Below are 13,286 nucleotides of genomic sequence, written 5' to 3'. Positions count from 1 at the left end.
TACTCACTACTTTTTTCAAAAAGTAACTGAGTTAGTCACTGAATTACCCTATAGTAAAAGTAACAAGTTACCAGGGAAAGTAACATTTTCCGTTACACTTAAAATAAGTTGTCGCATGTCAAAAAAATTACATTTTCTGAGCAGTATTTGATTCAGTGGAATGAAAAACAGACAAGTAGTTGTGTTTTAGAACCTTGTAATATTGATTACACCCCACCCACAACAGATTTATTCCATACTATAAGTTAAATGGTAAATGGTCTGCATTTATATAGCGCTTTTCAAGTCAATGTAGACCTCCCAAAGCGCTTTACAATGTGCTTCACACTTACCCATTCACACACACACTCACACACCAATAGCAGCTATGCAGCCATGCAAGGCGCCGACCTGCTTATTGGGGGCATTAGGGATTCAGTGTCTTGCCCAAGGACACTTCGACATATAACACGGAGGAGCCGGGAATCGAACCTGCGATCTCTTGAGCCCAAGATGAGCGCTCTACCTCCTGAGCCAATGCCGCCCCAAGTTCAACTAAATAAACTGTAAACAATATCAGAAAATAACAATCAGCAGTAAACAATATAAAGTGAGTAGGATGAATTATATTTAACTCTCACAACCCGAGACAACTTGTCAAGTAGACATAGCCTACTGTACTTGAAGTATTGTCTTCACAACAAGTCAATTGAAAAATAATATAGAATAAATTACAATATCTAGTTAGACGAATGCTTAAGTAGACATATGCTACAGTACTTTCACACAACAAAAGTAAAAAGTTACACAATATAAAGTGTGTTTAACACTGCAGTCTTAAACAAATAAATCAAACTCTCACAACCCGAGTCAACTGATTAAGTAAATAAGCAACTGCCCTAGACTTATTTTGTTCGCAAAAAAAAGTCAACAGCAAAACAATATAAAGTGACAAACAATACCTCTCTCTACCTCTTTCACTCCTTTCCCTCTCTCCCTCTGTCTCCATCCCTTTCTCCCTTTGTCTATTACAGCTGACAAGACTTCTCTCAATGGGGATAGAACAGCAGTTTTGGAACAGTTAGTGTTTAAAGACACACGTGCCACTGAGAAAGAATCCTGCACTAATTTCCCCAAATGAGACAACATGCTACTTTATAGCCTGGAGTCATAAGAAGTACGTGCGCTATTCTCGAACCTGAACATACAGGGATAACAAATAAACAGCAGAACGGACTCGCTTTGGCTGGTAGTTTCTCCATTTCATTCAAAGTAATGCAACATTTTTGACCATCAGTAACTGTAACAACGTGTTAACGGCAAAAAAATTGTTAGATTACCCTGCTAATAAAAAAATAACGCAGCGAAATAATGGCATTGTTCCCAACACTGCTCACAGGTTCCTCAAATCAGCTTCTCCAAACATACCCATTCATATTATTGCAGTTAAACTGCAAAAAATACACAGGGACACTTGAGAAAGACTTCTGTTGATCATTTTATTTCATCAAGGGGAGAAAACAAACTCGCAGTTTGTGCACTCTCGAATTAGAACATGGACATGACAACAGGGATTTGCCATAAATTTCCATGGAAATTTGGGCGATTTGACAGGGACACTTGAGAAAGACCGGTTGGTGATTTTAAAACATCAATGGGGGAATATTGTGGAGAAAACTGAGACCTTTGGTTTACGCATACTCTTGAACTAAAGCGTGGACTGAATCTGTGAGTGACATGGATCTTTCTGAAGCACGGGATAAAACTAGGCAATTAGACAGGGATGCTTGAAAAATACTTTCTATGGTAATTTCAAATAATTTGAGTGGGAGTGATCTAGGATGAGAGAGACCCCTAGGTTTCTACAGACCTTATAATTAGAGCGTGGACTGGCCTTGTGACATAAATTGGTGAAAAGATTCCGTGGAAACTAGTGGTTGGACATGGACACTTTGGTGATTATTTAATGTCAGCAAAGGGGGGAATATTGTGGATAAAACCGAGAGCCCTGTTTTGTGCAGACTCTCGAACCAGAGCGTGGACAGGACTTGTGATGACGGGCGATCAGAAGCATATTTACACTGTTGTTCCATTAAATGCAGTGAAGGATTTTATACATTTGACTATAAAGGATTTTATACATTTGACTATAAAGGATTTTATACGATTGACTCATAAAGCAATGAAGATTTTCACTGAGTAGGCTTTAGTTCAATGACAGGTGAGGCTGTTCCAAATGTAGAATATTTTGTCTAGTTATGTTGATAACAGGAGTCTGACGGAGGACGACAGGCGTTGTTTTGAGAAACGATCACCGTTGTTTTGAGTACCACAGACATCGGGACGCTCCTCTACGAGATGGTGAAGCCCAGGGGGCTTCCTTGGCGCGCCCGTGGGAGGAGTCGGCACGCCATTATCCGGGGAAAAGATGGCCAATAGGAGAAAGCTAAAGGACTGGAGAAAAAGGCTTCCCAGAGACTCAACCGTCACTAATTCGGCCGTTTTCAATGGAGAACACTTAGTTAAATTGTTAATGAGATTAAATCTGCCCCCGTGTGTGTCATGTCCTCCACGGTTGTCATGGCGCCCAGTTGGCCCCGCCCCTTGACACCGGCTGACCTGCATTTTCCTGATTACTCCTATGGGTACTTAAACGCGCCTTTTGGAACTGTCCTTTGCCAGATTTTTGTTTACCCTTGTTGAAAACCTGTTCATGCCTGTTTGATCTGAGTAATGCCTGGATTGTAATTTTGCCTGCCTTTGAGCCTGCTTTGTTTTGTTTTTGGTCCGTTTGTGTGTTGGACAACTTTTCTTTCTCAGTTAAAGTGACAGATCGTCTACGCAAATGAGTTCCAACTTCCTGATTCCCGACCCGTTTCAAGACAGTCCCGTTCCGTTTCATGACAGAATCTGTCATGGGCGGGGCCAGCTGGGCGCCATGACAACCGTGCAGGACATGACAGTGTGGAAATGTCTGCTTCCTGTTCATCTTTTCCCTCAAAAAACAAGCGCGCATAAATTGTTGTGTGAATGTAGGTTGTGTTTGGTTAATGGAGTCAGATAACTAATTCTAACAATTTGGTAAACGGTACATTTTGATATTTAATTCCCAACAGCAGGTATATTACACATAGGTAGTAGTACCGTACTTTGTTATCTGAATGTTTTTATCTGGCATACCGGTGGTTCAGAACACATTAGTTAATGACTACCAGCCACACAGCAATTCCCCTTTGCGATCCCTAACTCGGTACAGATTAATCTCGTACCCTGGAGTCTATTGTATTATTCTATCAATCTTGCAGTTATTCGGAGACATTACAGTTTATCATCTACTAATAGTTTGGCTTAGAGAAGCCTCACGATTATCCGACTCCATTTTAGCATACATTCCAACGACGAGCGTTTAATTGAAACGATCCAATTCAGCACGGATGATTGAAGCCAGTGCTTTCAATCAGTTAGATGAGCCGAGCACTGAAGACCAATTATTCCGAAAACTAGTGAAATGCATCTTCAGACAATGCATCTGTGCCTCCGTTTGTTATGTTTATCTACAATTGTGCTGGATATTACTTCAAAATGTGCTGATGGTGCCGAAAGGGATTATCGCCAAATTGAAAATAAATCTCTGTCCCGGTAAGTGCTGAATACTTTGTTTGACTGCAGCAATACTTAGAAAAGACTAATGATACGAAATGTGTTGCACAAAAAACATGTTTCTTGACATTTTTAAACTCTTTTTTTTGTCATGATTACTGATATAAAACACTGTGGCCGTTCCTTTGGCGCCAACTGCCTCTGACTCTGATTGGCTCCCTGTTACTATTTAAACCCATGTCTATCTGTCACCTGTTGTCAGTCCGTCTGCGAACCTCAGTTTACTCTAGGCAAGCTTTTTAGGCCCTGATTCCCACCTGTTTTTGCTCCCGTCTGTTGACCAGGTTTTTTATCCTGACCACGTCTCATCTCCTCTCCTGGCTTTCAATTTGTTTCCGATCCCGACCAAGTTTTTTGCTCTCCTGTCCCGGCTACTATTCCGTTTTTTCAGTTCCCGACACCGCCAACGCTCTCCACAGAAGTCCAACTTCCGCGTTCAGAGCGACCTGCTTCCCGCGTCCAGCGATCCGCGGATAATGGGTGCAACCCTTTCCTTTCTTCCAATAAAACTGAGAGAAACGTAACGCTAGTGAGTCCTGTCTCTATTCTGGTCCTAAAATGTTTCTTTTAGTTGAAATATATAAAAATGTTTCTGAACTCTATGATTTACCATTCGCCACTTGAGATACTCAAACTAATTTCAAGTGTATATTTTTCCATTTTATATATATATAGTATATTAATTATTTATTGTAACCCATTTTATAAAGAGCATATCTCTATTTTTGCCATTCTTTTGCATAAACAGAATGTTTACAAAGAAAAAAGTGCATAATGCTACAATAACACGTAAAGACAAATAAGTAAAAAAAAAGTGGGAATAAGGGCTGAATAATCAGATTTTTATGCAGTATAGCACAAAAAGTTGGTATAAAACCTTATGTGCCAATTGGCCCCGCCCGTGTGGCGCCAACTGCAGCTCATTAACAGATTGGCTTTCTGTCTTTTAAGCTCAGTGCTCTCTCCCTTACTTGGCCAGTCCGTCAACAAACCTCTGCCCCGCAAGACGTGGGTTTCGACTTGGTCCTGTTCCTGTTAGGATTTCCTGTTCGGCATTGTTCCCGTTAATTTTGTCCTGTCTAATGTCGGTTTCCAGTTTTGTTTCCGTCTATTTTTTTCCTGTTTATTATTTTCTCCAGTTTTCGTTCCAGTCTAGTTTCTCCTGTTTATTTTTGATATCCCGCTTCATTATCCATCCTGTCTGTCCTGTCCTGTCCGGTATGGACCCCATCCGTCCGATATCAACTCGGGCAATTGGAATCGATCTCGTCGGTCTCTGGCTTCCTGTCTTTCCACGCCAGACCGCTGCCTAACGTGCATGACTCCCCATTTCCCGTAAAATAAAAGGCTTGTGTGAGAACGTCATGCGTTTGGGTCCTGATCCTGTTCTGGTTTATGACATTATGCTGTAGCTTTTGTTGTATTGAATTCAGCAAAATAGTAAAGAAATGTGCTCAAGATTGCATATGTACTTTTGCATATAAATGAATCTATGTCAAAAATCATAAAAAATATCCACACTCCACAGTGCCCTTTAACTTAGTTCCCCTCATTCTCGTTGGCAAATCCGACTGCCAGCTTACTCCTCGCTCCGAGTGGCATTTAAAGTAGCTCAAAATAACCCCAAATAGAATTTGGCTGTGCTCGTAGGCTTTACCTGGTTCTTTTTTTTCTGCTAGCTCGGAACGTTATACTAACACTAAATTTAAGTTATTCATTTATTCCACCCAGTTTGCATAATGCCAAAATAACACAGAAAGAAAAAAAATAGTAAAAATGGAAGAAATAATGGCTGAATAATCTGATTTTTATGCCGTGTAGCACAGAAAGTTGTTCTAAAACCAAATGCCGTCGCTTTTGTTGGATAAATTACCCCGCCTGCTCACATCAAATTATTTCCAATGCTATTTAGACGACAGAGGGCGCATTGCGAAATTGTGACGACCCATCATTTCATTATTCATCTCATTTGAGACGTTGTTACCTGGTAATAAAGCCCGTCACTGACCTCTCGGTTCAATCAAGAGGCACCTGCCCTTCATTTTGTTATTCTTCATGTATTTATACCGGTTCCCTAATGCATTGCTCATTTGTATTCATTGACTGCAGTTAAGAGGAGAGTGAAAAGTGAAAATGCTAGCTGAAGGAAGATGAAATTTCTATTTGTGCAATGGATAAGAATCCAAAAGAACGTATTATGAAATGGCTATATTTATCTTATTTTCCACAACATTGCAGTTGGATTCAGTTGAATACAAAGGACCAAAGTAGATTTAAATGGTATTGTACAAATAAACTTTTCTGAGAACACTTTTTTTCAAATAAAAAAAAATCTCATCTGTAATATACAAAAATATCCACCAATGCATAAAGTACCCGCATGCTTAAAACCCCAAATAAATAAAATTCAAGATAATTGAATAAACACATAAACAAACTACACTAATCCCTTATTTATAACAGTTAATGGATATTCGGTAATCCCGCCTCTTGTTTTTAACATTTTCTCTGCCAGACAGTGGTCACAGCAATATTTGACTGGGGATAATGGATTGCGGCCACACAAGTGCTGTTCATTTTAGGATGGGGGGGTGTAATTACCAAAGAGACATCCTGCATGACACAAATGTTCTCTCTTGATCTCTGTTCTCAGCAATAGACGACTAGGAATAAATGATGCTGTCCAAAACAGTGCAGTTCATTTTAGGCATGCCACAATTACACACTTTAGAGGCTTGAACCAAGCAACAACAAAAAAAACGCCATATGGGATTGAGAATAATTGCTCGCGGCACAAGTGCAGTTCATTTTACGCGGAATAAAGTAACAGTAAAAAGAGACAATCTGCATGACACAAATTTTCTCTCTTAGCCCCTACTCTCAACAATTATGACTGAAGATAAAGGATCTCAGCAAAAATAGTGCAGTTCTGTTTAGGCAGGCCACACTAGCTTGCTTTAGCGTTACAAACCCCCCCAAAACAAGTGTGCTCTGCTGGTTCCTGCTCACAGATGTGTCTGCGGATAATGGCTTACAGACACACAAGTGCAGTTCACTTTCAGGTGGAAAGAAAGGCAAAAAAGGGGCCACCAGACTCTGCAAAAGTGTGCTCTGATGTCCCAACTTGTAGCAGATTTAGATCAGGGATAGTGGCTTGCTGCCGCACAGGTGCAGTTCACCCTTTGCTGGTTAAGACTGCAAAAAAAGCCATTAGACCCGGCAGGGATGTGCTCTGTCGGCTCAAGGTCGCAGCAATATATAATTGAGAATAATGGGTTGCAGAATACTTTTCAAACCGTCAATGCACTGAGCCTGTGAAGAACGGAGTGATTACAGTATTTAGTTTCACATTTGTCTGCTCATGTCTTGGTGCTAATGAAGCTAAAAACTCAAATAATTTCCGTTATTTTTCAGTTTTACTAAATGTCCAATGACTGAAAATCATGTTTTTTGTCTTCTTTTCATTTAATTCCATTTCAAAACTGAACTTTGACAAGCTTGGTGGTTTATGTTGGGTAATTCCTTGATAGTAATTAAGCTAAGAAGTAAACTATGCCGAGAAGACGATTTCCTGGGTTCCCTTGCCAATAGATGGCCACTCATGCATATGCAAAAAGCCACCAAGTGGCTCATCAGCAAGGAGGTGGAGTGTCATATGGCGTGCAGGGTAGGGGAACGAAGATGGAAAAGACAGAGCCAAGCAGATGAGGTCAGATAGAAACGAGACAGTGTCATGCTTGAGGAGGAGAGGGGTCATTCTCTGCTCAGAACACAGGTGCAACACGTGAAAATGAAAGCAACACAAAGGAAATGTGGAGATTGAGCAAGGGGTGAAAAAGACGGATTGACAGACGTTAGTAATGATGTGTCATTTTTTTCCTTGAATTGGTAAACAAGCTTGTAAGACTGTGAAAAAATATTTGTCTTGCTAGTTGTATTGAAATTGTGTTTGCTGCTAAATGTAATTGCACCACTTTTCATTGACCTATTATTACGAAAATAAATTTCACTTAAAACTTAGACGAGTCTCAAAGCACTACCTTGATTAAAATCTTATTTTTCCCAATAGAATCTTTATTGTATGCTTATCTTGTTTATCCTGGAGAGCCATTTCCCATATTGTCGCAAACAATGTTCACCAAATTGTCATAAATGAGAATAAAAACTATTCTTTTTTAAATGACGGATATAGAATAGAATAGAATAGAATAGAATATGCCTTTATTGTCATTGTTACAACATGGGATATGCTGTGACAACGAAATTGGACGACTCCAGTCCCACATTTACAGTGAGGATATATCTTTACAACTCAAATAAAAGTTAGTAGATATAAAGTAGGGATGCACGATAACTTTGTTTTTCGACCAATAACCTGTAAAATTATGCTGTTCGAGACAGATACATGAAAATACGTCAGAACTAAACATTATGGAAGTGCTCCAATTCTTGATGTCCCACATGCCTTGGCCAAGACAGATATATCACTGATTCTTATCAAGTGGCATTACCTAAGCTGTACACATTAATAGCCACAATAAATCAAAACAAAGATACAATGCTGAAGCTCAAAGGGGAAACTATATTTAGCATATAGTGGCGCACGTGAAGCAGATTTATGGCCGTGTGACAGTATCTTCATCAAGTTAAGAGGACGCTACATAAACGTCTGCTCGGTGAATTTACCATAGTTAAATATTCATTACAGGCAACAATGGGCAGAGTTAAAGTGACCACAATAACCTCTGTTGTCTCGAGCGGTAACATACAAAAATGACGACATCAACATCGAGCACGTGTACAAAAACTTCGAAAGTTTCGGAGCATTTTAGCCTGACTATGGAAAATAAAAAGACTACTTGCAAAGTTTGCAAAGAATACCTTGCTTATCATGGCAGTACCTCGGTAATGCATGAACATTTAAAGAGCAGTCGGACAATTGAACGAAATGGAGTCTGACTTGCCTCAGTAAGATTCAAGTAACATTCAAGCCAAATGGGTTTTTTCGTGACATACATTGTACATTTTTTACGTGTATATTTCGCCATAAAAGAGAGCTTGAGCGTTATGCCAGATTGTACCTGACAAACGTATTTAATCCAAGCAGTCTGTAGAATAGTCAAGTGTTAAAACAAATACGACAATCATCAGTTGTTAAAACCATTTGTTTTCAAAGCTGTGGCTAGAAGAAAAGTGGTGATATAAGGCAATGTTCTTTCTATTCTATAGCTTAATAGCCTATATTTCATGTTGACTATATCTGTGTATTATTTGCCCTCATGTAGGTTTTGGATCAGGTGATAGTGTCATAATAGTCTGTTCTTTGCAATAATCTGTGGTCTGTGCAGTCCTCTGAGACTCTTTGTGATTAAGGGCTATACAAATAAACATGTTTTGACTAGCAGAAAACAGACAAAAATCTTGAAATCTAAATTAATTGACAGTATCGTTTTTATCAAGCCGAGGAGAACACCACATGAACATCTGCAGATACGTGATCGCTCCACTGTCCAGCTATCAAATGGCGATACAGGGCAAAACCTAAGTCAGAGCAGAATACTGCCACAAATCTTTACATCAAAATAAAGACAAAAGTTTCATCAAGCCAAGAAGGAGGCTACACAAATGTCTACAGATAGGCGATCGCTCACCTGGCTAGCAGAAAAGTAGAGATCCAAGGCAATGGCTAAGTAATATATTACCACAGCCATATCCCCCAAGAGGGAGGTGGCTAGAGTAATTTCTGACTCTTTTTGGGAGATTACTCAGAGGAGGGGATTCCCAGCCCCCTCGCTCATCCCAACTGAGGTGTTGGGAGTCATTAGGTGACCAAACCCCCCAATTCCAACCCCTAATGCTGAACGCCAAGCAGGGAGGCAATGGGTACCATTGTTTAAGTCTTAGGTATGACTCGGGCGAGGCTTGAACCACAACCTCCCAGTCTCGGGGCGGGCGCCATTCCCCCAAGGCCACCGAGCTGGTTAAGTACTGGCAGAAAACTGCCACAAATCAATACATCTAAATACAACGATAATATCATCTTCGCCATCAAGCAAAGGAGAACGCTACATGAACATCTGCAGATTCGCAATGGCTCTTCTGGCCGGCATGCATTCTTACTATCGTAAAAACACATTGTCACGGCAGTAAAACTGCACCACAGTCATGATTTGTGTCCCTTTTGAATCAACTTAACTGTTCCCTGTCAAGAGTAATTATTTATTTTCATGCATAAGAACGAGGGAAGGCAACTCAACAAGATAGACAGCAAAGCATAACCACATCTCTTGAATCCGTCGTGTAAAACCATTAAAAAAAGGTCACAACCGTTCATACTTTATACACAATCGCTACCTCCAGACATTCCACTTGAAGTCACGTATGCAGAACATTTAAATATATCCACATGCCCACGAGGTGAAAAGCCCCTAACTGGATGTGAGACTAATTCTCATCCCTACATCACAGCTGCACTGGATGAGGACAGCCAGCTCTAATAAGGCCAAAGGTAGCTTATGCTTTCCTGAAATCTCATGAGAATATGGATAGCAAGCTGCATGCTGTTAGTATTGAAGCGTCACGCATAATAAGGACGGTCGTTACCGTGCTGACACCGATGATTGCACAGATGCTAAGACTGGGGAGGGTTTTGTTTATTATTAAACTCTGGGAAAGTTAAAAGATGGAATCTGTCTGCGTTCAGGGATGAAGAAGCCATTATATACAAATGATTTTAGTTGGCGGTAAATAGTAGGAAAATAAAGGGAATACTAAGTAGTGGATTATTCAAATAAACGTCAATTGTTTTTCATTACTGTATTCTTTTTCAGAACGCATCATTACATTGCAAATCAAATAATACATGAATTTAACATAGATACTTGTTTAGCCCAGAAAATGTGCATAAGTATTAGTCAATATTCAGAGAAGTAAAAACAAAAGTTGCTCTTATACCTAAACCTCCTCCCTTTAAAATGATCACTTTATATGAAATTAGGTATGGCTGTTGTGATCAGAATGGTATATTAGTTCAACACAAAAATAATATTTTTTCTATGATAAAAAAAAAGATCTGGAAATATTTAAAAATTCTGAAGATTCGATGACAAAAACGTCATTGGTTAAATCAACAATCTATTTATCGGATATCAAATAGTAGTGGCAAACCTTGTATTCGTCTCTACCGTATATAGTTTTTTTTCATGGTTTGGCCGAGTATGCGCCTTATATGTGAAATGATTGTTACATTGTTTCAGGTATATCATTTCACATGTTATTTTCACACTAAAGGCCTCAATAATTTCACAATGGCAGTAAAAACAACTAAGAAGTGCTAAATGCTACAAACATACCTTCCCAAAAGGGTAGAGTAATTTTTTTAAACACAATTCCCCCCAAGATGCTACTTCTACTCCAGTTTGTCTTGTATGTTTTTCTGTTCTTTGTAATGTATTCTATTTCTGGTGAAACTTAGATGGATAGAGATATATATATATAGAGAGAGAGATAGATATAGACAGAGATATAGACAGAGATAGATACTTTATTCATCCCCGCAGGGAAATTCACAAGACTTATACTCCAAAGCAACTTTTAGTCTGCGAAATACAAAATGCAGTATCTATCATTGCAGTGTCCATGACAAATAACGAAAGGAGATTAAGTATGGGTATCTATCAGTATCTAACCGCAAAAAGGAGATATGGAACATCTTGAGTTTAATTTTGCGTCAACAAAAAGATAATCCGTCTATCATTATAAAAATCAGGACATTTTCTAATACTCAAGATTTGAAGAATATTTAAGTTAAAACATATCCAAACAATATTTTAACTATTTAAAAGAAATGTATTGTTCAGATCAATAATCTATTTGTCAGTGATTGATAAGTTGCTGCAATCCTTTTATATTTAACTGTATGATTGTATTTATATGGGTACAGGTATCAGTATTGCACTAGAAAATTGTGGAATCCAGTTTCATTTTGCTTCACAATACTGCATTTTTGCATCATATTAGCTATGGGTGCAAGGCTTGCAGTGATGCTAAAGGGAGAAGCAAAAACATGATAACATGGAAACAAAACTTGCGATTATCAAAAGATACAAAAAAACCTACAAATCACTACCCACATTGCAGGAATATTTTAAAATAAAGAGGTGATTAAAGTGAGGAAATAGTCCGAAGGCATGACAATCTGCTGTTGTCTTCTTTTTCTCCATTCTGCATCCACCCAATACTCTACCTGACCAGCTCAAGTTAGGTCACAATATACAGTTTTTTTTCCTTTACACTATAAATAAGTAGTACTTATTGTGATATTTTTATCTTGGGTACTGGGATTCGGAACATATTAGCTATGCATCACCATAGGTTTCTCTCCTCAGCTATATGGCAGTTCCACTTTGCCATCCTTGCCTGAGAAGAGATTGATGCCATAACTTAGTTAGTTTCCAGTGTTCTACGTAAACATACCCATCCAAATAGAGTTCCTTCATATTGAAAAGTGTTAAACAAAGTCGCACGAACACGTTTTCAGAAACCATTGTACAACACACACAATCTACCGACTTTTTCCCCTTCTGGTGAGATTTTGTAATCCACAAAAAAAACAACAACTCACATCTCTGTATCGGTTCCAGGATCTGTCCTTGGAGTGTTGGCCCAAAGTACTCAGTCGTTTGTCGTCGGTGCTGCCAGACGCTGCAGACTGTGTGCTCAGCATTAGAGCCACCACAGGGAGCAGAGAGAAGAACATTTTCTGAGAGAAGCAAAATCAGAAAAGAAGATGAGGAGCTCAGCATCCCAAATTCCCAATCTCGGAGCCACCCAATGCTCAAAGAGAAGAAACACAAACGAATGAAGCCTGGATGAGGACTGCCTGCGTCGTTTTAATAGCGCCCTTCTTTTAAATCGAATTACGAATAAAAGAGAGTTGTTTTATCCACCTCCTCGATTCATGTATTTTTCTCACTTCATTCATTCATTTTGAGAATTTTAATCAATATTAAAACAATTATTAACAGCACTCGAAATCAGCCTTGTTGTTTCTCGGCTTGTCGAAGTGGAACGACCCAAGACTATTTGTACGGAGTCGAAAGAAATACACTAAAAAATAAACTTAACACTCACCTGCATTTGTCTGCTGGCGTCACAATTCGAACCTCCGGTCGAGTTAAGTCCAAGTTCGGTTTGGTTCGGTGCTAGCCGAACAAACGTCCGCGTTTAACTGACCGAGTTGACGAGCTGGAGGGTTCGCCTCTTGCGGCTAGGCCACGCCCACTCTCTCTCTCTCTCTCTCTCTCTCTCTATCTCTCGCGCTCTCTCTCTCACTCGCTCTCACTCTTTTTCTCTCTCTCTCTCTGTTCCATCTGTTCGGTCTTTCTCGACTTTTCTTTCTGTTCCCCTTTTTTGGTAAATCATTTTCTATTTGGAGGATGCAAGGAAAATTCTGTGACATGATGATGATTCAGAAATATTTTCTACTCTACTGCAGTTTATATGTATATACAGGCTTCCGAGGGTCACGTGACTTTTTATACTACATTGGATTACAAGCAGTGCGTTTGATTACAAAGACTGTGGCAGGGGTCTCAAACTCATTGTACTTGGGGGCCGCCAGAGTTTGGCTTGAAACTTTTGATAAA

General features: G+C 39.4%; 1 protein-coding gene across 1 annotated transcript in view; it reads right to left on the bottom strand.

The window, feature by feature from the left end:
- Nucleotides 1-12,919, bottom strand: part of spock1 (SPARC (osteonectin), cwcv and kazal like domains proteoglycan 1) — a 138,316-nt gene extending 125,397 nt beyond the window's left edge. The window contains exons 1-2 of the mRNA XM_088343770.1: nucleotides 12,772-12,919; nucleotides 12,263-12,400 (exon numbers count right to left, since the gene is read on the bottom strand). Of these exons, the coding sequence (XP_088199896.1) occupies nucleotides 12,263-12,400; nucleotides 12,772-12,777 (144 nt within the window). The 5' untranslated portion in view covers nucleotides 12,778-12,919. The remainder of the gene's footprint in view (nucleotides 1-12,262; nucleotides 12,401-12,771) is intronic.
- Nucleotides 12,920-13,286: the final 367 nt, after the last annotated feature.

Source organism: Urocampus carinirostris, chromosome 9 (assembly GCF_059441175.1).
Source record: "Urocampus carinirostris isolate Australia breed hairy pipefish chromosome 9, RoL_Ucar_1.0, whole genome shotgun sequence".
In the NCBI taxonomy this organism is placed as follows: domain Eukaryota; kingdom Metazoa; phylum Chordata; class Actinopteri; order Syngnathiformes; family Syngnathidae; genus Urocampus; species Urocampus carinirostris.
Note: the sequence above shows the minus strand (reverse complement) of the source record. Positions and strands in the feature narration are given on the sequence as shown.